This window comes from Bombus pascuorum, chromosome 14 (assembly GCF_905332965.1).
Source record: "Bombus pascuorum chromosome 14, iyBomPasc1.1, whole genome shotgun sequence".
Classification (NCBI taxonomy): Eukaryota; Metazoa; Arthropoda; class Insecta; order Hymenoptera; family Apidae; genus Bombus; species Bombus pascuorum.
In genome coordinates this window covers 8,501,185-8,529,118 of record NC_083501.1, presented here as the reverse complement: position 1 = coordinate 8,529,118, position 27,934 = coordinate 8,501,185, and the positions used below count along the sequence as shown (strand labels likewise).

Here is a 27,934-nt window from a genome sequence, read left to right as displayed (position 1 = left end):
GAGATGATTCATGATTCAGCAAACGAGAACAAGTCTTATACGACTATTCAATCGAGTATCGTCAGAAGTGTAATAAATAAATCGGATAACAAGATAATAGACAAATTGACCCTATATGCATCTGACCCGTTATTAGCCGAGTATTAGAAGGTCGCGTTTCGTCCACGTCGGAAGGGTTATTGATCTCCATCGTACATACTAAGAATCATTTCTTAATATTCAATTCGAGCTAATATACACAGATTCCAGTATCATTGTTCCATGAGAATCTGTTTCACCAACAAATATACTAATCTCTTTTTTCCTGACTTTCTTCTTAATTATTTTTCGTCCATCGTTGATTCTTTCCTCTTCCTGTTGAATCTTTTTCTTGCATCGTTTGGGATGCACATAGTAAAAGATTAGTTTAGAATATTCTCTTAAGACTATTCTTCTTTCATTCTTAATAAAAATTGTAAAAAATTAAATCTGGAATATTCCCTTTATCGTAATTTCAAATTCTACTAACCATTGAAAAAAATTTCTAGTGTACAATAAAATGAAATAAAACCGTATCATATGTAACCACATATTAAGCAACCCTATATATTCATTTATTCTAACAATTCTTACGCTACAATAAATCTACGAAGTAACAAAGCGAAATAACTTTTCTCTGAATTGTTTTATTAATAAATGATTTATTTCATTTTATTTTTTATTTAAATAAATATTTTTTGAAATAATTCCTCGAATAATCTCTGATTGTATTATGCCAATTTTGTTAGAGATATTAATATTAATCGGTAATATTAAAACCGTTTATATTTCGTAGTCTCGATGATCAACGATCAACAAACATTTCTGGTAGCCAATTGAAGAGAGTTTCACGAAGGAACTGACGAGTTAACTGGACACTTCCGAGACACCTTCTACAGAACTAGACCTCGTGATAGTACCCTCAATTGATACGCGGTTGGCTGCGTGGGTGGAGGAAAAGCCTGTAGTAGCACGGCGGCTTGGAGAATGAGTTAATGTGTCAGTCGTAAGCGCGATTCCGTCGCGTCGCGCACTTCGACACGCCAAAAGGCAGAATATCGTTCCAAAAAAATTCTTTTTACAAATTTTACAAACGAGCCTGATAACAGAAAGTTCTTCTATCGCGAATAATTTTAGTAACATAATATTTTTTCTGTCGCGAGTGAACAATGATCAGTGTGCTTGTTTAGAAGGTGTTCTCTTTGACTTCTTGTGAAGATTTTATGACTATGTTTGGAACGTGTAAGTAATTTAGTTTCGAATGAGGATAATATTGATAAGAATTAGTTGTTAGTTTCGGAATAATTTTTGGGGAGGGGGAATTGAAATTCGAAGGAAATGATTAATTTGGAAAAATGGAAGTGTCATCTGCCCTCGTTATCAAAAAAATGAAAGAAACGAATAACAGTAATTTGGTAAAAACAAAAGTGCAGAAATTTGCTAATATCGAATTAATTTATGTCACTGAACTATTTAAAAAATTTGGTAACGTGAACTTAATTCTCTTCAAATCTACCGATGCTTAATTATCTGTAATAATCGATGAAAAAATTAATATGAACGAACTTAAAACAATTTTGAAATCTTGAAATCGAAAAAATTCGACCTACCGAATCGTCTTGAGACGCGACAAAACGTCTCACGATATCATAGTTCGCGAAAAAGTGTAAATTTTTATTCAAGAGTCGACAAAACAAATATTTTTCTCTTCCAAATACTTGGTTTTGACACTTTTTTCAAAAGACAAAGCACACTTCTGTACCCTCTGCTAAAAATAGAAATCTTTAAATTTGTTATTCGACTAACTGAAAAAATGAAGTTTTACAAGGATTTGGCCTTAATTTCTTATAAACAGTACATTCGACGAGAGGAGAAAAAGTGGGTAAAGCAAAGAAGGGGAACATTTTTAAAGCATGACACAAACGCACTCGAGCGACACAGCGATTATTAATCGCATCAATTAGAAGATCATCCTTAAAGATTCAATTCGGTTAATGAAGCAGACTAACTCTGAATAAGAATCAGCGCCAAGATGCAAACAGATGCATCTTCCTTCAAAAAAACACTTTCGATCTTTAGTTCAACGATTGAGAAAACTGTATATACACAAAGAATTATCGCTATCACGCTAACTTCTTATGCACTTGGCTCGAGCTACTATTTCCATTATATCAACCTGTTGGATCATCCATAGAGGCGGCCAGGTTTGAGCAAATTTTATTCGAAATAAAAATAAAGAATGACAAATCGTTCGGAATGACGAATCGTTTTAACCAATTTATTACTTTTAAAATTAACTTTGTCTTATATTAGAATCGATTTAAATTTTCGAATAATTTTTTATTTCGATTATTGCTTTCGAATAATATAATTTAACTGATTGTGTCTAACAATTTACAATTACTCCAAAGAATTTTAAAAAGCTCTGTACAACCAACAAAATAAATAATTTATAGCATTTTCATATTATATTTAATAAAATACTTTATTATATTTCGAAAAATCACGCATTCGAGAATTAAATGACGCCTACACAAACTTAGAGGCGACAATAAAAACCGCCGCATAAAAATTTTCTTATGCGTAAAAGAAGCAACGTGCAATGATCCTAGACAATAGTTACATCAAACTGATTCATACTGGTTAATTCATCCTTTCTCATTGATATGCGCGTTAGCGTTCAACTCTTAGAAGATAAACTTCCTTTATGTAAATCCTAAATCGTCTCCCTTCAAAGGATAAGATCGGTGTAGCACCCTACGTGATTTCCGGTCATGCGACAGTCCTCTGGTCTTAAATAAAATTGATCCCGTGCGTGGAGATGGATTATGAGTAATGGATTGCTTTTCATTCGAGGAATCGAGAGACGACGATAGTATTCGAATTCAGTGGATGCTGATTCGTGACCCGGATACATTAGGTGTTCTTCGGTTAAAGTGTAATTACTTTTCTTAGGGAAGCGTCTCCTTAACGTGTGAGCTGAGAAAGACGACTTTTGAGCATTTGATAAGGTGACTCTTAACATTTTCACGATACTTTCAATCTTCTTGATCCTGACAAGACAAAATTTGAACAATTAATTTTTACATTTGTTTTTACCATATTCTCTAATATTTTTAACTCTAAATATACATCGTGTGGGTCATAGATGACCAGCAACCTTTTAGATTAAATTACTTCTTAAGAATAAAATGCTTCTTGTATTTTATGTGACAAAAGCTATCATCGCTGATATTTATCCATTATAAGATGGATATCATAGAATGTATAAATTAGAATTAAATATTCCGAAATTAAGTAACCTGAGTCCAGTTTAAAAATACATTGGCATATTGTCGATCATAAGATTCGAGACATGTTGATTCAGCCTTTGTAATTTTCAACCCTACACGGAAAAATATAACATTACAAGATTCAGATTTTCAGACATTTGTTCGTTTCATTTAATCTCATTCATTGCAATTTAATAAAGTTTATTTCCATAAGAGAAAAGAAATGCAAAAATTATTTCTCAGAATAATTAAACGTAGTTGCTCTAAAAATATAACGAAACCAGTGAAAAGAATAATAGAAATAGAACTTCCTGGTTTTATAAGAAATGAAACAAAATTTCCTTGAAAAACGATATTCTCTTCTTCTTTTAAAATTACTTTTCAAAGAAGTTACATCAATTACACAAACGCAGTTATTGTAATTCTTTCTTCTGTTGTAATTCTAGGGAATATTACATTTTGTCATAGAGTCAAAAACTATATTTATTATACAATAACTTTTTATTTCTATTTCAATATGAAGGAAGAGTTTAAATTTACTCCACTTTCACTTTAACTAGGTTAGCTTGAAAAAATTTTATCGATTTGTGAGCCGTTTAATTAATCAGGAATTCTAAGGAAGAAAAAGAAGTAAGAAATTTGATTGCTCATTACGTAAATGGAGAGCAGGAATTCTCTTCCTTTTCTTCGAGCCTTCGCTTTAAACCCTGCTCGCTACAATGACCTACTCGCTAGGTTTGCTCGATATATCGATTTTCTGAGGACAACAGGAGTGTTCATGAAGAGCTTGCTACCTTGCTGTTTCAAAATAAGAAACTCGCCTACTGTGATTAGCAAGTGAAATAATATGGAACGTAAATTAAATTGTTCGATTGCTTGAGATGCGAATTTACCTTATTTGTGCGTTCTTGAATTGTTTAAGTGAAACGCGTCAATGTTTCTTCGAACAATTAGTAACGAAATTAAATCAATAGGCTAATAATGAAATTTCAAAAATGTTCTGCTCAATTCCGAGGCCCGAGTTCGTAAGGATTCTGTACTAGAGTTCCATTTAAATCGATAAATTTCGATTTTGGTGCTTCAAATTCGATAATCTTGGTATTTAAATCTACTGAAACCATATTTATTCATAGGTGCATTAAATGGTTTCATGAGAGGAACTTTGGTATTTCTAAAATGAGTCTTATTCGGGTCACGGTATTCTAGAAGCTGTACATATAAGTTCATTTTTCTCATAAAGAAAATTAGAAATTTAAAAGAACTTTAAATACAAAAAACTGTATTAAAAATTTCAGAAAATATGAATGGCAAATTGGTTTGACGCTGTAATTATTCACATAAATATATTCAATACGAAAGGAGTAAAATGCCATTTATGAATTCCATGATAATTTTATTAGATTTTATTATTTTATTAGAAAAGTAAAGATTTACGTTAAACCGTTCGAAAATGTCTCTCTTAAATTAATGATGGCATATAAACGAACGAAAACTAGAGGTTAAAGAGATAAAAGGATTATACGAAAACGTATTGTTGGTTACGGGGTCGCAATGGAAGTCAATAAACCATGACGAGTAAGAGAGTGTAACAGTCGGAGTGGTATTAATAAATTAGTGTCTAGTTGCTACAAGCAGCGGCAGCGGCAGCAACAGGAGCATTAACAGAAGATGGTGGAATAACAGATAGGAGAAAGGAAGAAGAATAGGAAGAGGTGGCGGCAATGATGGAGACGAAGATGAATAGTGACGCACATTCGATTCACTTTCTCGCATGTTATCCAGCTGTTTAGTCCCTTCAAGGTGCGATTCATATTGAACTTAAAAACATTCCATTATGTATACTATATATGTATAACCAATAATTTTTTATATTGACCACTTGTAATATATTTTGAGAAACATTGAATATTTTGGAAAAGTGGCATTTCTTAACAATTTTTTAATCTAATAAATTCAAATAAAATATTTTTGACATATTTTTGCAAGTATTGAAACTCTTAGAAGGACAAAACTTTTCTTATAAATTTTAATTCATAAATTAAACTTTCTGTCAGAGACATGTACCTGCTAAGAATAATCAGTGGACATGTTGAAATATCGAATACCGATATTAATAGCTACAGAATAGTTACAGAATGCATTGTCGACCTACTCTTGCTTTGTATCATAGTAATCTCTAGTCCGTTACAGTACTTTTATAGAACATTTTTCTCTTCTTTATGCCTGTAAACAAAGTTTGGTCAGAAAAACTGAGACACCCTATATGATTATCAACGACAGTTTTATTATGATGGAATTGTATTTATCTGAAACATGTAGGTACTTCATGTAATTGGAATTCATTGATTATACATACCATTCTCCACGATTGCTCGTTCGAATAATAGGGATTTAGTTAATCAAACATTAAATCAAATTTTCCTGCAATTAATGGATTTCAGATAAACGTAGTTCCATTATATTAAATGATTCAATTGCGACAACGAGATTACGAAAATCACTGACCATGTTAAACACAACAATTTCGTTCAACAAGACTAAAACAAACAATTGAAGAGCAATAGAAACTTCTTGCTTCTTTCACATCTGCCTTGTTTCTTTTTTAAAATTCAACAATTCGTAGATCAAAACACAATTTCATCCTAAACAATTTCGTCCTAAAATAATTTCATCAAACAAAAACTCGAACGAAAAGATCAAATTTCTGCTTGCATCCTTTCAAACTCAAAATCCAAAAACTTACAAAAATAACACGTTCAAAAGTACACTCGTATCACAGCAAATCGACCGAAACCAACATCACACAAACATCCACCCAACACCAACAAACACCTACATTCGAGTGCTCGCGATTAAGGCCATAGTTACAGCGAATGCGTATTCAGACGAACTGGCGTTCTGACGAACGAAATATCTGAACACTGCGACGCGTACACTTATACAAATCTATATACATACTTTTAATTATTGAAAATAATGAGAATAATATAAATTGTCGATTACGTCGACACATTGAGTTCGTCAGAAAGTCGACTCGTCGAAATATGCATCCGCCTTAATCGTAGCCTAAAACTCCACCCAATACAGTCTGTCCCACAAGAGTGGCGTACTGGCGATATCCACGAAAATTTATATCTAATGAGAGAAAGTTTATATCTAACGAGGTCCTATCGAATAAGCCTTGACTTATAATGTTTGATTCTCCTTTAAAGTTTACATTATTGAAAAGATCTGAACATTCCGAAATGAGTGCTGCATACGTTTGAAGCGATCGTCCACAATGTCACTGCGTTGAATTAATCGTCCGAGTCATCCGATGCAGGTCTTAAAAAAATATTTGGTATTACGAAGCCCAACTTGAAAGACGTTTTAAAATCAAAAACTCTAATAATACGCGTTCGTAAAATATATAGGGTACTACCTGTATCCGTATCTGTGGCAGGCTGAAAAATGAATAGAAAGCGTGCCGAAACTTTGCCAAACTCTCCAATTTTCCAATCGATAACAGAAGAAATTAGACGCATTATTAAGTAAAAGCGTATTAATAGTTTAAGTGTATTATCGATCCATACTAAATTATTTACAAATATATTAACTTTTACTGAGATCTATATTAAAATCCATATTAAATCTTGTACAAATATATTCATTTTCGCTGAGATGTCGCCAATACGCTCTCGTAGGACAAACTGTACTCCTCTCGCGTTTATCCCTCGACCAACGTTGGTGAATCGATTGAGAAGCTTTGCGGCGGGTTCCTCGAAGCAACTGGAATCATCTCGAGGCGATCGGTCGTTCGCGATGCCGACGAGGAAGGTGGCATTGTAAGAGCGTCTCTGGTCGTTGATCGAGAAGGTGGCAGAGTGTCGCGTTCGAACGAAGAAGAGGAGGAGACGCTTATCGTGGCCGGGCCGTGACGGTGCGTGGCGGCGTGTGCACACGCGTGTCGTTCGTGTGGGATCAGATTATCGGTGTGTCAGTGCGAAAGAAGACAATTGACTCGCAGCCGCCGTCGTGCTTGCCGGGGGCCTTCTGACGTCACATCCTGTCCTCTAGCTAGTCGCGATCTCGTTTGGACCACGGCACATCAAGGTACGCAGATTCGTGCGTCCTCAATGTTTGGACGCAGAAAACTGTCACAGACCGGCCTAGCACGTGAGATCCGACCGCATCTCGCCGATCTGCTCGATCCTTAAGCTTCGTCTTTTCCTCTTTTCCCATCTTCGTACTTGCGCTTTGTTCTTCTTCCACGAAGCGACCACACAATTCAAAACGTGAAACGTGCAGAATGAAATTGGAGGATGTGGGTACGGGAGAAACCTACTTCGAAAGTGATCTTTTTCGGCTGGTTTTTTTATATGAATTATGGGCGGAGGAGTGCCGTTGAGAGCGGCGGCTAGGAAAGTGTGTGGTACGGTGAAAACCGAAGAAAGGACTAATTAGAGTGTGCAATTAAGTTGAGTTTCCGGGACAGTGTGTCAGGTGTGAGTAGCAGTCCAGATTGATATTAATGATCCTTGTCGATGGAAGTGCGGATTTGAGATTGGTTTTTAATTGAATTTTTCGACCGTTTATTTGAGAGTATAACTGATGTACCATAATTCAACTATTCAATGACCGCGCTAATTAACTACATTTTTTTAATTTTGGTATCACGGTAGATTAATTTCTTAATTTTCTTCATTTCTTCAGATTCTTAGATTCTTAGATGCTTCAGAAATAAAACGATTAATATTGATGGAATTGGTGAGCTTAATTTTATATGGATCAATTGGATTTCGTTGAAATACGTATGTATTTAAATCGTTGTTTAAAATTAAGTATCGGTTCTTCTGCATTTTCTAAAAATGATTGGCAAACAACAATGATTGGCATAAAAATAATACCAATATTTTAATTCATGAACGTTCCTTTCGAAATTTTCTTCACTTCGGAAATCGTCGTTGATAATGGTGCTACATTCTTCATTAAGATTAACTCTCTGCTCTCTTGCCTGATACTATTCTTATTTTCTAAAAATAGCTACTAAGCGTTTTTCTTTTTTAATTAATGAAAATAACATCACGATCTTTTTAAGACGAAATTTTCAGCAATGATTTTTGCTATACCATGCACTCTGTGTATTTTTACACCTTTAAAACTAAGATGCATAAACATCTGAAATCTACCAATAACAATCCTAGATTTCTCATTGAAGCTCTTTGTTTAACTGTTCACATTTCCCAAAAATTATTCCTAGAAACGGTTATGCGATAAATGTATAAAAATAACACCAACATTATTTTAACTACTCGATATTTTTGCAAAACAGTTCTAACACTCTGTTCTCTCTTTCATATTTTCCAAAAATTATTTCTAAAAATTATCAAGCTATAGAAACTAATAAAAGTAACTCTGGAATTATCCTAACTTATCCGACATTCTCTATACGAAATCTTTTTTGCTTTCAACAATGCATAACAACAGCGTCCTCTAAATAAAACACGAAATACTAGATGAACGTTGCTCGATTTTTCAGCAAGAAAACAACGATGATCGACCACAAAAGATGGATCTTCAGAATCCTCGTTTGGGCATACGTTTACGCGATCGTTTCAGCGAATTTAACAGATTCGTCAGAGATCGATCTGTCCAACGAAATGGACACGTCCACTACCACGAAGAGAACGTTTCCTGACAGATGTCTCGTGAAAACTGAACCAGGACCATGCAAGCAGTACGTTCAGAAATGGACGTTCATCAAGTCTGAAGGGAAATGCAAGACTTTTCTTTACGGTGGCTGCTTAGGAAACGAGAATCGTTTCAATTCGGAAGTTGAATGTCTTCACCATTGCGTGGGTGGTCCTGAACGTAAGGAAATACTTTGATTACTTTTGTCATTTATTCAATTATTTGAATATCGTAATTGGATAATGTACTAGAAAGAGATGAGGTAATTGGAATGCACAAATCGATTAGTATAAAAATACAAAAATAAAAAAAGTAGATAGTAGACTTCTATTAACATCAGTACTTCCAGAATAATCAATGCGCCCAATTGCTAATTTTTTACAGAAATTTTATAAATTTACAACGATGCATTTTTAGGCGTTTGAATGATTTTTTTTTGTGTAAAATGTGAATGAAATCTGTTTTTTCTCCTTGTATTGCACATTCTTTTTTATATAATCAGAAGAACCTTTGTACGATTTGTTTCCTGAAAGAGACAGATATCACGCAAAATCGTAGGAGACAGTAAACTAAAGTCTTGGAAAAATTTTCCGTGGCATCTTTATTTAATTTTGATAAAAACTTGGTACCTTTCCAGAGAAAATGTAAATTTTCGTGATATTTTTACTGAATTTCTGGTTTCTTAGATACACTGCCACCTTATTTGATCACAAAGGGAAGCGTATATACATCGAGCACTGCAACCACGAACACACTGCCTTCTACCACCGCCATCACTCCACGACCAACGTTTGCACCACCGGAACCAACGAAACCACCTGTACCAAAGTACAAAAGAGGAAAGGTGAACTAACTTCCCTAAATCTGCCTCAAAATCTATGGCATACGATACAAATATATCTAATTTGATTGAGACAAATAATTCAGATATTTCATAATATTACGATATTAACTGTAATTAATTTAACAATTCATCGCTTAACAAGGGAAATAATTAGGATAGCAAATTTGTTAACGAGAGTATACTCAAAGAATTACTCGACAGGAACTAACTTTCATGGAGTCTGGCTACGAGAAGACTTTTATGTTCGCGCAAAGTAACACGTTTATTCAGCTGGACGGTAGCGGTATAAAACCTTTTCAACTTCGGTGAGTAATCTTAACTATGCTTCAAAGAATTTCAAATTGTACGCATGAATCACACGAAGGACAAACTGATCAACGACATTAGTATATAAATCCTTCCGTATCTTTAACATTGAAATTGAGAAATCTGTAAAGAATGAGATCGATCAGTTCCACTTTTGAACAATTTATATAATCAAGCCAATGTCGAGTTATCAATCTCTTAGCACAAAAATATGAGAAATCAACGTTAATAGGAAAATCTTGATCCACTATTCTAAATATGGCTCTAATTTGCAGACTGTGTCGCGAGATATCCTTCAAATTTCGCACGAAATTACCCCATGGTCTACTGGTCTACCACAGCGTGAAGGATCGACCAGAGAGCTTAGACCCTTATGCTCTGTACGTGATCGTAGAGAAGGGCCAGCTGAAAGTGGTGCACGTGTTCGGAAAGCGGTCAACCAGCTTGACCGTCGGCGAGGGGTTGAACAGGGACGAATGGCATAGCGTTCTGGTGAGAATCGACGTCCACGGAGCGAAATTGATCGCCAGGGTGGACGATAAACAGGAGGAGACGACGGTCGAAGTTCTGGAGCACGCAGTCAATTACGGAGTGTCCGAAGAACTCGCGTCTGTCGTTCTTATTGGAGGTAATGAAACTTATTTTTTACATCTGATTTACTGATTTCTGATTATATATCTTTAACAGAAGTTTACGTGTGAAGAGTTTAACGAAATAAAATTACATAATATGTATAGAACGTTAAAAAATTGAGATGTGAAACTTCAAGGATATCTGCATGGTACTCACTGAAAGAAGTTTAGTTAACTGTACAATTTTTAATGAGTTTCCGTATTTCTATTTGTAATTTGCATTCGATTAATTTATATGTTTTAATATTACGAGCGGTTCTTTCTCTATAAAAAAAATATTTAAATTAGATATTGCTAAAGCTAAGAAAAAGAAAAGACGATCTTGTCGAAAAATTCAGTCAATAATTTCAACTGATTCTAATAGTCTATTGATACAACTATAAACAATGAGAATTAGGGAAGAAAGGAAACCATAGAATATATTAAATCAGTTTTCTCATAAATTACACAATTTTCGTTAGGGTTGAGTTCCGAGGAGAGACTGCACGGCGTGAAGTATATAATAGAATCGTTTGTTGGCTGCATAAGAGATATGGTTCTCAGCTCGGGCAAATCGGCCAGCGATTTGTTGCCCATTCAGCCTCTGATTGCCACGAAGCACGAAAATGTGAAAGAGGGCTGCATAGACAAGTAAGGGACTCGTTGAAATATATTACGATAATTGTTATCTCTATGTTCGAATGATTTGCTTGATAAATAAATTTCAGATGTAGAACACGAGAGAATCTCTGTTTCATCTCGAGTCAATGTGTGAACCACTATAACAGTTTAACTTGCGACTGCTTTGGGACGAAGTACGAAGGAGAACGATGCGATGTATACAGTACGTAAAAAGGAAATAGTCCTTGGTCATTTACTTACATCAGGAAAATAAATAATTCGCTTATAAAATGATAATTTTATATTCGATCATAATTATAATTATAGGATTTTTTATTTATTTAGAAATATTAGAAATTAAGGTTTCCAATGACTTCTGTTCTATATGATAAGTTTATTGATAGATAGAATTTATTGTTTATGGTTCATCCGATATTTCTTAGGCCATTTGTCCACGATATACCATAATAAAATTTTATTTATGAAAGAATTTCATATACTTAATTTAATTATTGACTGTGTCACTAGAATATGAACGTAAACGATATATTTTACCTGCGAAGGATTAACATATAGAATTTAGATACAAACTTTTATCCAAACTTTCTGATACATCTTGTATAAAAGAATGATATATTTCAGCGGCCACGATCTTAACATTAAGAGGTTCTTCATACGTCTCGTTCCGCGTTTACGACTGGAAAGACAGAGTTCACTCGTCTGTGAACAGGATAAGCCTTGCATTCAAGGTACTTAATAAAGAAATTTTTATCTCCCTCCGTAAAGAAATTTCTCTAATATTTCCATTAATTTTTGTAAAGACAAAATGGGACGACTCGGCTTTATTTTACGCGTCTGGTGAAATCGATGGGACACCACACTACATAGCAGCATACATCATGAACGGATCAGTTCACGTTGCATTAGATTTCGGCCACAAGTCAAAGATCACGACTAAACTAGGCGATTATATCACCTCGAACCATTGGAATAATTTAACGATATTTCATAATGGATCTTTGGTCTTCGTTAGTTTGGACGATGAAATCAAAGTGCTTGAAATTCCTGGCGAGAATTATAATATGATCATCGATCCTGAGATATACATTGGCGGTGGTCCTGAATTGCACAAGAAGAAAGGCCTTCGATCGTATAATAATTTTGCAGGTACGAATCTTTGTCGTTTATTATAATATTTAAACTACAGCCAGTTACTTTGAAATTTTATATATCAGATCAAGGTGATTTCATTTTTCACTAGAAAAATTAGAAATTATTCATCCGCTACGCGATTAAGAAATATCAATTTCTCTCTTCTATATATCACTTTATTAATTTACATTTCATAACTTTTTAAGGTGTAATACAGGTAAATTGTTCGAACAATTACTCGAAAGAAATTTATCCTTTGAATGACACCGTAAATTCTTTAAAATTGACAAGTCCTTTTTCAAGTTAACTTTTGCTTGTCTAAGACCTATATAATTTTCATATTTGATATTTGATTTCTTTTTAAGTGTCAGCAAATTTACATGACTCGATCACCTAAAAACATCTTGTCGTTGTTGTTTAATGATTCAGTGATCTGGATATGTTTAGAAGACGCATATTTATATCAGTAGCACACGCTCGTATGCCAACTTCAAAAGATCGATGGAAATCGATTGAATTGGTTTCAGGTTCGCTGAAGTACGTTTTCTTCAACGACAAGTCCATTATTTATGAGTTGAAACGTTCCAACCCCATGGTGCATTATATCGGTGTATTGGCGCCAGAGTATTACGAGGCAGATGTTGATGTGATTCCAATAACGTATCCGTTCGCGGACAGCCACATTTGGTGGCCAATAGCACGCACCGATTCCCTTAAACTCAGCTTCGACTTCAAAAGTTCGAAACCGGTGGCTGTGGTCGCGTCGGGGAATGTGACAAGTAATCATAGTCTTGGATACTGGGAGGTATGTTACGAACATTTTATTCAAAAACGATAAACAAGACGAATAGATTCGTTCAGAAAGATAAATTTTTCTAGTAAAGTTATAGAAAAAATTTCTAGCAAAACTTGTATAGTAAAGTTATTGGGGAAGTGTTTAAGAAACTGCGATTTTCTTAAAGAAACTTATATACATAAATTTAGCATATCATCTATAACTTTACTCTACTATATAAATTTATAATTTGTTCGTTGGAATCCCATAAGAATTCTATTTCTCATTTGCTGCCTTTAATATCAGATTATAAAATTAAATCATTCTATAAATAATAGTGCCTCGTTTTTTAGCGAATCTTCGAAATAAAATAGAATTTAACTGTTTTAATTTTAATCCAAACGATGGCTTCCATTATTATTTAAAGTTTGCTCAGATTCTTCGCATTATTCTTCCAATGCAACAAAATTTCAAGCTGACTTCCTTCTACCTCGATGTAGAATTTCGGTTAAAAAAGACATTCTAAAGTATCATCAAATTTAAACTGTCAAGTATCACAAAGTAACAGCATTTTTAATTGTCTATTTCAATTTACGAATTTACAAATGATCAGCTGCGCGTGATAAACGACGAAATTCGCTTTCTACTGATCCCGGTGTTAACGGAGAACATCACGGTCTCGACCGCCGTCAAATTTCCCCCTTACAATACCTCTTGGCACGCGGTCGAATTGAATTACACGAGAGGAGAGCTCAGTGTCCTGGTGGATTATCGGAACAAACACAGCAAACTCTTCTCCATGGCGTTCGAATTGGGCGACAAAGTTATCATCGGAAGTGGAAAAAGCAACGCGGGTAAATTCAACATTTTTTTTTAGAAACTACGTGACCAGAACGTTAAATTATAACGCGTTGCACTCTGCCACAGGTCTGGTTGGATGTATGCGTGAAATACAGGTGAACGACGAGAGAATAGAACCTAGACACGTGATCAATACCGATAGAGTGATCGGCGAGGTAGCCTTGGATAATTGCCAATTCGTCGATCCTTGTACCAGGCCGAACACTTGTGAACATCAGGGGAAATGTTCGGTGACAGAGGACAGAATTACTTGTGACTGTACAGGCACTGGCTACATCGGGAAAAATTGTCACTTTAGTAAGTAAATTTGTAGATTCCTTCGAAATATTAGAAATAACGTGAAAAATTGTATTTTTAATTAATCTGGACTATCTCCTCCTATGCTGCAATATAGTTTTTGCTACTAGAGTATTAATTTCTGTTCTATAAAAAAAGAAAAAAATAATAATCAAACATTACAACTACTAACATTTTTTAAACAAACTAATTTTTCCCAAGAATGCTGAAGCTCAACTGAGTAGCCAACAACGTAATAATCTATTAGGTTGTCCGAAAAGTGTCTTTCTTTTACAGACACGTCTTTTACAACAACGCATCTTTATACAAACATGAAACCTAATCTGTCGAACCTTATGAGTTTTATTTTGATAGAACAAAATTGATCATACGTAATTCGATAAAATAATATAAAACGAAAAATGTTGTGCATTCATTATTTCCTTATGAAACGAAAGAAACTTTTCAGACGATCTAATATTATAGCGTAATAATCATGATAAGAGAATTAATAACGCGAGTAAAAAAATATGTAAAATTTCAGCTGTACACAGAAAAACCTGTGAAGAACTAGCGTTATTGGGATATACCCAGGACAGAGCTTACACGATCGACATCGATGGAAACGGTAGATTCCCTCCTGCGAATGTAAAGTGTGAATTCCAGTCTATCGAGGACTCGACAAAGACTATAGTAGAACACAATCTACCCTCACAAGTCGATGTTAGATCCACTGCAGAATCCGATTTCTCTTTCGACATCAAATACAGAGAGTTCACTGCAGAGATGCTACAAGAATTGATCTCACATTCGTTGTATTGTAGTCAGTACATCAAGTACGATTGCTACAAAGCGCCATTGGAATTGCATAGTGCTACATGGTTTATTAGCTCGAAAGGAACCACCGTAGACTACATAGGAAATGTGACTAGGGGATCCTGTCCTTGTGGAAGTGAGTATTAGAACTTTTACATATTATATGTTCTATTCGTTATTCGTTAATATAGTAATTAATTATAGCGTTCTGTCCATTATATAAAAACCATATTTTAACGAGAATCCATATAATATAAAACGTTTCAGGATAAATTAGTGACTTTAATTATCTCAATCGCGTGATTTTCCTATTTATACGTGACACAAGAAACCTTTATTTAGAGAAACTACGCAGCACAGATGGGTTAAAAGTGCTTTTTATACTTCGTGAAATAAAGAAGTAAAACAACGATTATCATAAGAAATACTTAAGATTTGATATCATAGCAAACGTTACAATGATTTTATATTTCGTACGTATACTTCTACGTAGAAATGAAACTTTCGTAAATAGAGTTCTACTACATTTCTGATTCGAAATTACCGTAATAATCAATAAAACTGACAATGTATTAATATTAATGAAATATTGATTTCATATTTATGTTTAGTGAACAGGACATGCGTCGATGCAAATCTAAGCTGTAACTGTGATGTTCTCGCCGGAACCGCAGGAAAATGGCTGTCTGACGAAGGATTCTACGAAAGACCAGACTCCTTGGGCATCACCAGTATGGTGTTTTTGCAACAAAAAGATCTCGAAGACGATGCACAGGGACGAATTACCTTGGGACCGTTAGAATGTGTCGAAACTAGTAAGCGATGTTCCTTTATCAAATTAAATTAAACTGTTTAGAATAATTGGCTCTTTGGATTCAATAGCTCTCATGACGCATTTTCTACATTCTACATCAATTTGTAATTTACAAATTTAATGGCACAAGAGAATTGTTAACTAATTGTTAATTATTACATTCGTTAATTTTTAGATACACAGAAATACGTCGTCACTTTCACGACCTCGCAATCATACATCGAAGTGCCTGGTTGGAGAAAAGGAGATATAGCATTCAGTTTTCGAACAACTGGAGAAGAGGCCATTCTTTTGTATCAACCACCAATTAGAAGCAATTATCCATCCTTCATGGTTGCTTTGACTTCAGAATTTCGATTGACGTTTAACTTCACTCTAAATACTGGTACTATCAGAGAGTTAGAGGTGCAGAGCATAAGAAAATTGAACAATGGCGACTGGCATAAAATCTGGATCGACTATAATGATTATCACGTCAGATTCATGATCAACACCGACTATCAAATGGTTGAGTTGTTACCTGAAGAAGAGTTTGGGCCATTCGAAGGTTCTATGTTTATTGGCGGAGCCACTGCGTGAGTATTCTTTTTTAAAGTATCTTCTTTAAAAAAAGAAAGAAATATAGGAATATTTAAAGAACGAAAAGTTTATGGATACTAAAAACATTACGAGAATGAGACTGAACATTAAAACAGTAAAATATTATAAACTATTGGAAATGTTTGAAGATTGAGAAAAAAGAGGGAGAACGAAGTACTGTAGAAAAATTAGAAACTTTTTTCAAAAATATCTTAGAAGATAACAAAACCCACAAATTGTCAATGCTCATCATGGAAACCGAATTACGTATTGTGTTAGTCTTTCGTGTATAGTATAATCTCTAATTTTCACTAATAATCTCCCAGGTGATATAACGCTGATTAAACACTAGTTGAGAAATAAATATCCGAAAAATTAAAAGAACAAAATATTAAAAAGATTAGAGAAACAAAAAATGCCTAGAGATTTAAAAAATATTAGAAAAATGAAGCTACGAACATAGAAAATATTAGAAACTATGAGGATTGTTTGTCATTTGAAATTCCATTCAAAAATGAAAAATATCTTCATAGCCTCAACGACTTGGCCAAAATAAAAGAATAAAAACCGATTCTCGTCTCTTAGAGAACACTTGAGGACTTCTTCAGTTCGTCAAGGACTCATCGGCTGTTTCCGTGGTTTGGTTGTGAATGGGGAGATTTTAGACATTCACAGCTACATGTCGGTCCACCTATCCGAGATCATAAAGGACTGCAAACCCTCCTGTCAACCGAACAAGTGTCAGAACGGTGCCAGATGTGTAGAACTGTGGAGCAACTTCGAGTGCGTCTGCGAGAACAAATGGGCTCACCTTGGCACCTATTGCGAAACGAGTAAGCTTCTGCACCCAATTTCAAATCTCCACTGTCCCCTATGTATTTCCACATTTTATCTCTCGATTCTCATTTTATCGATTCGATCATTTAGATATAAACAACAAGGCCTTGACATTCACTTCCCAAGGTGCGTTTCTCAAAAAGAATTACTTTGGTAAGGACGAAGAAAGCGAAGAAACAGTATTGTTGAAGAGTATACTGTTACAAAATATTCTGATCAACTTGAGGACATATGATACTCATTCGTTGATCTTGTATGCGAATGATCATTTGAATAATTTTGCTCATCTTTACATCTCGAATGGCACCAGTATAGTGTATCTGTTCAACGCTGGTAATGAGATTAAGAACATCACCGTGGAATATCCAGGTAATTAAAAGGGATATTTTATTAGGAATATTATTTCAGAAATATTTTGGGCTCTTTATTGAACCTGCTGCAGTCCGCGAATTCTCCCAATATTATTGTTATTTTAACAAACGGAACATAGGAAATTATCTTATTTTAAAATTTCATTTTCATAGTATCAATTTTTTGTAGTCGTATGAAAATACTACTAATAATACAAACATTAATATATTTGAATTATCGACATTTATATTTTTTGCATTAACTAATTAGCATATAAATGCTATAATAGATACAGTGGTGTTCCAATACTTTTTGTAATAATGTATAATATTGTAGCCAGTAATTTATAATATTATATATCTTGACATAGCAATATGTAACGTACAAGCATCTTCCAGGTGTGAACACAGGAATTTCGATCCAAATCGCAATAATTCGGAACGAAAAATCAACGACACTTCACGTGAACGAGTACAACTCTACTCTAAACGCCACTCCAGTCTTGCTAGACACGTACTCGAATAAACCTTGGATAAATCCAGAAAAGGAAGTACTGGCACCTCAGAGGCCACCAGCGCCGCCCAGCAATTACTTCCAGGTGAGATTTCAGGCTTTCAAATTGAATCGAATGTATGCAATGATCAGAAATCTTACATAGGTGAATCTAGGAGGCTTCGATTCGAATGATCTGCTGAGGTTCGGCAAAGAAGATATGCAAATTAAGGGATACGTCGGCTGTCTCCGTGGATTGATGATCGGAGAATATCTAGTTGATTTGCCTAGCCTTGCGAACGAGGCTAATCACGAGGGTAGCAAAGGAGTGCTACCTAATTGTCAGATGAAATGTGACGCTACCCCGTGCAAGAACAACGGAACTTGTACGGAAGATTTTGGAAGACAGGAGTTTTCTTGTAACTGTGAATTGACGTCGTACTTTGGGGAACATTGTGCTGATGGTGAGATATTTTTGCTTTAAGTATATTCTTTCGAGGCTTTTTTTTTGTTTCTTTTTTGAGAAAATGTTTTGAACTACAAAATTTATTCTTCTTTAATTTATGAATTATGGAGATATCTTGCAACGTGATATCATTATACTATTTACTAGATGAAATAATTTCTGTGTTTTATTATTAGGAAAATTAAAAATATTTTGTCCGACTCATCCAATCATTAAATAATAATAGATTTACCTAGTACAATGGCTAATTTATTCGATCGCAATAATGAATTTGCTTCTTTTTAAAATATTGTATATATTAATTTAGAATGAATCCATCGATAGAATAAATTGTTTATAACATTTCTCATATTTCATTCAATAAAGAATAATTCGTTCGGTTTCTTTCGTTGATAGAGAGAGGAACTAAACATAGAAAAATTAGAAAATGTAGAAAACGATGTTGAATATAGGAAGACAAGTGTTTTAAATTTTATGTGAAATTCTCTTTCATGTGAAACGACATTTAATTAATTAGTTATAAATATTGAGATATGAAAAATAGGCACGCGAGATATCTTCAAAGAGATCGCGTGAACGACATCATGTCACATGATATCTCATCTACGAATATTGCACGCAGTATTCATTAAAGTAAACAAGAAAAAATACCTTAATAAACTTGGATCTAAAACTCATTTGCGTCGAAGTTAGAAGAGATCGCGTGTTAATAAAAAACGTTTTCACATGAAACGTTTAAAATGTCAATTAGTCATTTGGATACAATGCACGTCTTAGCAGAAAATATTATATGCTTTTAATAGATAAATCATATACATAAAGATACGATAGATAGGATCTAAAATATATGTTTCTTAGATATTTATTCTTTCTTTCTTATTTATATTTCTTTTATTTATTTTAGTAGATACACTACGTGTTCTTATTTTTCGATGCAACCTTCCTTCGACACTTCCCATAACGATACAGAGACCAATTGAAAAATAAATTAGACCAATAAAAAGATGATGTCACTTAGAGTTTTATGCGATTGTACTTAATAAAATCAATCCTGAAAAACAAAGTCATCGCTCATTTATAAATGATAAGACCTTGGACAATTCATAGATTATCCAAATACTATAGATATAAATTGTGTTAGATGATATTAAACTATAACAATAAAAATAATTTGAAAAAATAATTTCTGCTACACTGAGAATCAACTATTACATTTGAGAATTATTACATTTCTCTAGAGATTTATCTTATCAAATTCAATAGTACAAAATTCGCATTGTTTGTTAGAAAAGGGAGCAGACTTCAGTGGCGAGAGTGTTCTGCAGCGCGAGTTCGACCCGGTTGACAAAGTGAACCAAGTGAAGGTTCAATTAGCATTCTCAACTAACGATGTTCAACAACATACCATGGTTCTTCTACTATTACAAACAGAAAATAAGTAGGTTTTTCGTCATTTTTTTATGTTTCTAATCCGTACACTATCAATCAATATATTTTATATTTCGAATTCGTTCCAATGATAATCACGATCTGAAATTGCTCTTGAATCCTAGATGTCTTTTGAAAGATTTCTTTTTCAGAAACTACTACTTGCTGGTTGCTTTGTCGTCACAAGGTAGGCTGATTTTTGAAGAAAACAGAGAAGGCTCCACATATGAAATACGTTTACGTGCAGGAATCTTCGCACGTGGAAACCGACACAGCATTTACTATGTTCGAGATAATAATACAACCACGCTTCTGGTGTGTTATTCTTGCTATTGTTTTAATGCTTTTCTAGTTTTACAAGTAGACTGTGCATTTTTATACAAATTAATATTCTTGAGAATTACAGAAGTATATATTCGGTAGAATATTAATTCATCTATCAAGTATTATAGAAAGCACTAAACTTTGGATAATTTATGTTTTCTCATATTACTTGCTTTCTGTTTAATTTTCCACTTTTGAATTTTCTACCTAGATACATAAAAACAGTCTATTAATAGCTACTTATACTAAATACAGACACGCCGATGAATACTTAAACCAAATCGCATTTGATGTAAATTGAAACGCCTTGCAACATCCACCGTCGAATATCTGTCGAACAGATTAGATTTGACTTTAAAATGTCATACCATCTCCTAAAATGATTGACAATCCCTTTACTGGTTGTAGATCGATCGCCAACCGATGCAAATGGTACCAATACCAGTGTTGAAGCCGAGAGAAGACGAGGACAATAGTCCAGGCGTGACAGAGATTCAACTAGGCGGTCTGAACACGACAGATTCTCGATTCAGCGGCAATGAATACAAGGGATACACCGGCTGTCTGAGCAGTGAGTGCTACGTTAAATCAAGCCGCTATGAAAAACAAAAGTCTGTCGAAAACCGATAACAGTTTATTCGTCGACAGTAAGAGTCGAACCGTGGTTTCTAATAGAATACTGTCTTTCTTATGTTAGACAAAACGATCGTCAGCCACATTGCGATTACGAAATGACGGATACCCTCTTCTTGTAGACGTCGTGGTATCGATCAACGGGGGACCTAGCATGAAACCGCTCGAGGAATATATGCTATTTACGAAACAGGGCAGCGAAACGGTCAGGGCGACGATACTTGCTGGGGTGAGGAGCGCCCAGTGCGCGGTCTTTCACACGGAACCACGTGGCCCTGAACCACCCAGAAACGATAGCGTTGTAAGAAACTTTTTATTATCAATCACTGTCAATAGTAAAACATTTATTTAAATATTTTTTATATAGAAATTCACTCATACTTAATTAAATTCTGGTACATACCATTTTGATAGGTTCTGCGATATTAACACTTTGACTGCCACGTTGGTCATATATGACCGACCACGGTTTTTCCTGTGACGCCACGATGGTCATTGGTGACCGGAGCGCTTAAACTTCTTACAATTGTAAAAATTGAATGAAAATTGTCAGTTAGGGCATTTTGAATATAACCGATAAATAGAAGATACTTTGAAATAAAAAATGCCCCATTGAACGATTAAACATTTTTATTAGAACATCAATTAAAAAAAATGAGAACAGATCTTGCATCTAACGGTGCACTGTGTTTGCATCCATATCTTTAATTGGTAATTTACGAATATTATTATAAACACACCTTAGAAAATAATCGTAAATGCTGCTTTATAATCGTATAATTGAAGTTAGAAGTGTGATCATACCTTACTATAATATATAGAGTGAGCAAATACTGTTTACTAATATCTTCTACACGTTTCAACAATATATTCTGGACGTTTTGCTTACGACGAAATAACGAATGCAAATGGTTTGTTAAAATAAACGAAGCCTTGTTATAATATATCGCTATCAACTGTTACCAAGGCGCCACGGTGGTCACCCATGACCACCAATAAGACAAACGGTCCATTGGAGAAGAATGTTGTCTTACATCATCAATTTATTATTATTTTGCCATTATTTGCTTTGAATAATAAAAATACTCTCTTGGCGTCCTAAGCGAAACATGTGATTTCGGCGTGGCAGTCAAAGTGTTAAACGTTGATGGAATATAGATATTGGTAGAAGAAATCCAGTTAATGTAAACTGCGAACAAAGTTATTGTATTATTTAACTTTTACGTGCACACGTTATCTTACCAAAGTATTTTGATACAATAGCTTTCAATTAAGCTTGACACGTTACTATCTTCGAAATACATACTATGACAATACAAGACATTCTAATATAGTAACTACAGTATAGCAAATAGAAATATAATAAGATGAAATAAGCATTAATATAATAAATATGTCAAAGGATCGCAACAGATCCTGGATGGAGGATCCTCCGAAGAGGAATTTATATAAATCGCAGTATTCCAACGCGACACAGGAGGAACAAGGTGCTGGTACTTACATCTTCATCGCATTGTGTTGCGTATTCGTTACCGCGGTGATCGGCTGCATCTATGAAGTTTGGCGAAGCGCAAGAAAAGATCGACGTCGAAGACGCGAAGCCGGGATCGCTGGCTCGCCCGTACTTTCATCCTCCGGATCTCAAAGATGGCAATCTCAACAATATACGGATCAACTAGCTGGTGCCGTGAAAACGGTAGGCTTCAAGAACGTGACGGAAGATGAGAAAAGACCAAATGGCACACATAAGTCCGTGGCGAAAGAGTATAAATCGCTGGCCAACGCGGAGTCGAAAGACTTAATTAACGATAAAAGGGTTCATATTAAAGGTAAGTTTAAGATCGTGATAAATAAGCTGCAAATTTGTAGGAAATTTAAAGATGCAAAAATGAATAGAATGCATATATTAAATATGTGAAATGTTCAAAATATAGTGATTATTTATTTTATATATTTATTTACAATGATAGTCTAGAAAATTAAATGTAGAATTTTATGATTTTCGAGAATTTCAATGTTAATCATCTTTGATAATAACAAAAAGGATTTTGATTGTTTGAGAGGTGTAAAGAGCATAATTGTAAAACATCCTAAATAGAAAAATAGAGTACAGTAATAATTTTGAACGTAATATCGTACGTGTACTAATTATTTACTAACTACTTACACTTTTTCACTCTTCATCGATAGAGAACATCGGTAAAACGGAACTCGGAAAACCGAAACTCTACTGTAATAGCTCAATGAAAAGATTAGAAGATGAGCTATACATAGATGGACTACTAAGAGAATTAACAATTGTCTTCAATAACGATAAATAGAGTTAGGATAGGAAATAGAATAGGAAAATCGGAATTATTAGAATATAAATTATGGTAGAAATAGATTCGAAATTATTTAAAATTATATGTTACAGCAGATGAAGAACCAGAGAGGAAGGAGCTCCTAGGGGTAAATACAGGCATCATCACTAAACCTCCGAAACCAAATCCATTCGTAAAGATTTTTTCTTTTTTTTATAAAAATTACGTATGTTAAGTTCTAAGCAGTTTGCCAAGTGGATTTTTCAATAGTATCTCAATCAAGGAAAAATTTTTTTTTATTCAAATTGATACGATTGCATGATCGATGCGCAATAAATGTTTCATTCGTATTTGTATCTACTTTGCAGACTCGCTTTGAAATACTTTAAAACATATCGAAATAAATAAACGAATACCTGATCACGATATTTCTTTAATGTTATATAATTCTAGTAACGTGAAAATTATTTTACAAAAGAATTACTCTGGAAATTAACGTTTTCTTCTTGGTAAATCAATTCTAGTTCATATATTGTGGAATGTTGTTAGCTTTTAATTTTTACTACGAAGACGATAACACCAAATTTTCACATTCTAATCGAGCATTTGTTATTAAATACTTCAACGACATATATTACTTTTTACGGCACGTTCCAAGCAGTGGAACAATAGAACAAAATTTATAAAAGATTTAGAATACGATAAAACGTACAAGGATTAAGTATAAATTCGGTTTCTACACATCGAATCGTTGATTTCCAGTCGATGGAAGATCTGCAGGAGGAGCCGGAACTGGAAGAATGCGAAGAAGAGGAGGCGACTGAAGAAGAAGAAGAAGAAAAAGGAGACGATTTCAAAGAACAGAATCCAGATGAGGAGGAGAGACATCAGTTGAAAGGAGAACATACTGACGATAAAGATTTTGTCAAGTCGGTAAGAAAAACATCAAGAAGTTATTCCTTGAATAGATAGGTCTTTGTATTTGAAATACGAATCCGATCCGATATCGCAAGAATCTATTTTTCAAAGATCTCAAACTAAACGTGGAACTAAGCTAAATTAAGAAACGAAGAAAAGTGTTAAAAAATGATTTTCATGATTTTATTACTTTGATATTCGTATAAATTGCTTAACCCATTAAGGACCAAGTAGTGGATATGGATACAACATTATCGAGAAACATATACGAAGTAACTTGTCCGTATAAAAAATATCGTTTTGTAAACAGAATGTACAGAAACTGTATGCATTGAAATAATAGATACTTTTCGAAGGCACATTTGCTTATTGTATCAAAAGAAGACCTGTGTTAAGAAAAGTTTATCATATTGTAATACTACAATATTTGAATTTTTTCGATCTTCGTACCATTATATATAAGAAGAAATGGTATTGAAATAGATTCTAAGCAAAAAGGACTAAAAGGACAGAGTTCAATAATGTAAATTGGCCGAAGCAAATGCAAATGAAATGTTGCATCAACCTGAAATAGTCCTTAGTGGGTTAAACTGTTACACGATTATATCGAAGTGAAGAAAAATTTGTAGTTTAAGGACAGATTCGATTTCACCACAAAGTAAATGTGTTCAAATTTTGTTGGATATATTCATTATTATTTGGCTGCGATATGACACACCAGTGTTATTCATATCCATCTATCATACATTTGTTATTTATCTCTGTCGGCTTTGTATGTACGTCCCTTATCCTTTCTTTTTTATACATATAAATACAAATATAAATATGCAATATTGATTATGTTATACGAACAACGAATAAAACATCCTTAAAGAAATCAATTCTAAAACGTTGTGCCATCTCACTCCTCGTAAACCCACAAAACACATGAAAGAAAATTATACCATAATACCCATAAAAGTCCTAAGACACATAAACACCATTTTCTCGGCAATTAATTGGATCATCATGTCATATGGAACACGAATAAAAAAAAAATCGAGAATAATTCGAAAGTTTCGTATGCGGACGAACATAATCGAAAATATATGTATAATAATTTCAGCCGGAAAATTCGTCTAGGATAAGTGTTGAGGAGAGTGTTGACTCATTAAACAACAATCCCCAACACGATGACACGAAAACGCAGTACGAAGCCTAGAGGTATCAGTGTTATCGTAAAGCTTGTTGCATCGTTTGTTCTTGTGATCGTTCGTTTGCTTTCTTCATTCTATCCATAATGTAATTTCCATTCACCTACTACGATAGTATAATAGTTGATATAAAGTGAATCTTTCTATGCATCGTGTGTATGTTTTATTTAAAATATTGATGCGAATTACATGACCTAGGAATACCTAATATTGCATGATTTAATGCAACCTATCTGCAAGAAAAATTATCCTTCCTGCTCTTCGTGTACAATGATGTGTACAAATTTCCAAATATATCTTTCATTTTATATTCCACAAGCAGTATTGTGGAAGATTTTAACTAATATTATATAACTATGTCATAATCTTTTACTTATTATATCATCATACCCAGTATTAGTTAAAATTCTTTCAGGTATAGCTTTTGGAATATAAAGTGAAAAATCTATCTGGAAATTTTTGCACAACAGCGTATATTGCGTTTTTATTATATTAGGTCATAGCATACGAAAATTTATTTCTCCTTTTTTTATTGAAACAAAAATGTATGTGTTCGCCTATCATCAGGAACAATGTTTGAATCGATATATCTTTGCTATTGAGATATATGTACATATAACAGTGACTAATATTCATTAGACTGCAGAATAACTAATAGGAAAACAGCAAAGAAAATAGTAGAAAAAATATCCAGCAGTGCTTTAGTCAAAAAATCCCCATACGAGATTTGTATACTTATCCAATTTTCTATAATTATATATTAAGTACAGAATATCATTACGTTATAAAAATGTATTTCGTGATACAATCTGCATACATAAAGAAAGGAATATTATAAGAATTAATGAAATAAATATTACAGTGCTCAACAAGTAAATTACTTTTTCTCGATAATTTTCTCTTTTTTTATAAAAATTGGAAAAGACAATATTACAACTACAGTAAGTAAGAATGAACTTTAATAAAGCAAAAATATTTGAAAAAAATATTCAATTGCATGAATGAAATTACGTATTTACCAATTTTCAGAAATTTTTCAAATAATATGAAAATTTCAAAATTAACTAGAAGGAAAGTAATCTAAAAGTTTAAAATTATAAAGATGCATCAATCAATATTGCATGAATCATAAGTATAATGGGAGAAGAATCAATACAGTACATTTGAGTGCATGTTGCATTAAAAGAAATATTTTTATCATAATTTCTACAGCGACTTTCATCCTGTTTTAAGTTCTTCCATTGTTACTTGGAATGAAATCAAAATAATATTTTTTCTATCTAAGATATTGAAGTTGAAAATTACTTAAAACAAGTTTAATCTTATTTAGGCCATCACGCTAAATGATATTGGACAACGAACGACAGTCAAAAATTTTTCTGCAGGTCAGTATTAGTTTAATTGTGAGAAAATTATAATGTATTAATAAACAGTGTAATAAAAAAAACATTGTCCCTGTTTCCATATTCTATAACTAAAAGAACTGTATTTTTAGTGTGTTGCCTTAGAAAATTAAAACTTAAAAGTATAAAAAAATAAATATAATATAAACTTGTCATTTTTAATAAATTTATAAACTAATTGATGTATCATTACAAAACCAAAAGATGTTATATACTCTATATAAACAAACAGATAGATATATTTTAATCTAGCAACATTCGTGTAATACTACAATTGAAGAAAATAAGAAAGTATAATTTTTCCCCAAGAAGTAAGCTTCTTTCAGAAGCTCTGGTAGATTTTTATACAATTATACAGCTTTAATATTTATTCCCAATATATTACTTACTTTGAGAATCTTTACGTATACCTTTCTAGATTCTGCAAGGCGTTTCATTTTCAATCTACAACCAATCTATTTACCGGACGATCGGAGAATATTTGGATGTCCACTGAACTATGTTGGTATCGGAGAATATCACTCAAGAAATAGAAATTCCGTTGAGTCAGTATTGTCTTTGGATTGATGCTTTCCGAATATATACGAGAATTTTTAATTTCACGCCATATGCATTGTATACGCGAGCATAACTAATTTCAAAACAAATTCGAAATAAAAGAATCCATATTTGTGACGATATACATACATACAATAACGAATGTTCATTAAACATTTCATGTTAGTTTCTACGTTCTGGAATGCAAGAATCTATAATTTATTTTAAAAATATGTAATACTTACTGTTTGGACGTAATTATAGGTTGACACCACCAACGTAGCATTTTCGCTGTTTTTTCATACTATATGTTGACAGATGTCGATTAAAGAAGTCCGTAAAAAGTTAATGCGTTTATTGAAAAAAAAGAAACAATAAAAATTATTTCTGATACGTTTTTACTTTTACATAATATTTCCTACAAACATCCCCTT

General features: G+C 33.5%; 1 protein-coding gene across 9 annotated transcripts; it reads left to right on the top strand.

Annotated features, from left to right (window-relative positions):
- Positions 1-1,007: 1,007 nt before the first annotated feature.
- Positions 1,008-27,893, top strand: LOC132914353 (axotactin). 9 transcript variants are annotated; one of them, XR_009659572.1, is made up of 29 exons: positions 1,009-1,260; positions 8,809-9,140; positions 9,647-9,804; positions 10,006-10,109; positions 10,386-10,738; positions 11,204-11,372; positions 11,450-11,565; positions 11,985-12,091; positions 12,164-12,509; positions 13,022-13,299; positions 13,883-14,123; positions 14,197-14,427; positions 14,951-15,358; positions 15,834-16,037; positions 16,212-16,611; positions 17,201-17,448; positions 17,543-17,821; positions 18,202-18,401; positions 18,462-18,759; positions 20,049-20,199; positions 20,342-20,504; positions 20,922-21,084; positions 21,269-21,447; positions 22,549-22,975; positions 23,563-23,642; positions 24,212-24,382; positions 25,473-25,570; positions 26,891-26,945; positions 27,382-27,543. XR_009659572.1 is itself a non-coding variant. In XM_060973394.1 (28 exons), the coding sequence occupies exons 2-28, from the start codon at positions 8,822-8,824 to the stop codon at positions 27,528-27,530; spliced, it is 5,949 nt and encodes a 1,982-aa protein (XP_060829377.1). In that variant the 5' UTR covers positions 1,009-1,260; positions 8,809-8,821; the 3' UTR covers positions 27,531-27,893. The 9 variants fall into 9 exon arrangements, 8 of the variants coding, with proteins under 8 accessions (XP_060829379.1, XP_060829378.1, XP_060829377.1 ...); XM_060973394.1 differs by lacking the exon at positions 25,473-25,570 and having other exon boundaries at positions 23,566-23,597; positions 27,382-27,893; XM_060973392.1 differs by lacking the exon at positions 25,473-25,570 and having other exon boundaries at positions 23,566-23,642; positions 27,382-27,893.
- The last annotated feature ends 41 nt before the right edge of the window (positions 27,894-27,934 follow it).

Coding starts and splice junctions, on each gene's coding strand:
- LOC132914353 (XM_060973389.1), top strand. CDS start 8,822: ATGATCGACCACAAAAGATGGATCTTCAGAATCCTCGTTTGGGCATAC. Junction 10,739..11,203: donor GTCTGTCGTTCTTATTGGAG/GTAATGAAACTT, acceptor AATTTTCGTTAG/GGTTGAGTTCCGAGGAGAGA. Junction 12,092..12,163: donor GGATAAGCCTTGCATTCAAG/GTACTTAATAAA, acceptor ATTTTTGTAAAG/ACAAAATGGGACGACTCGGC.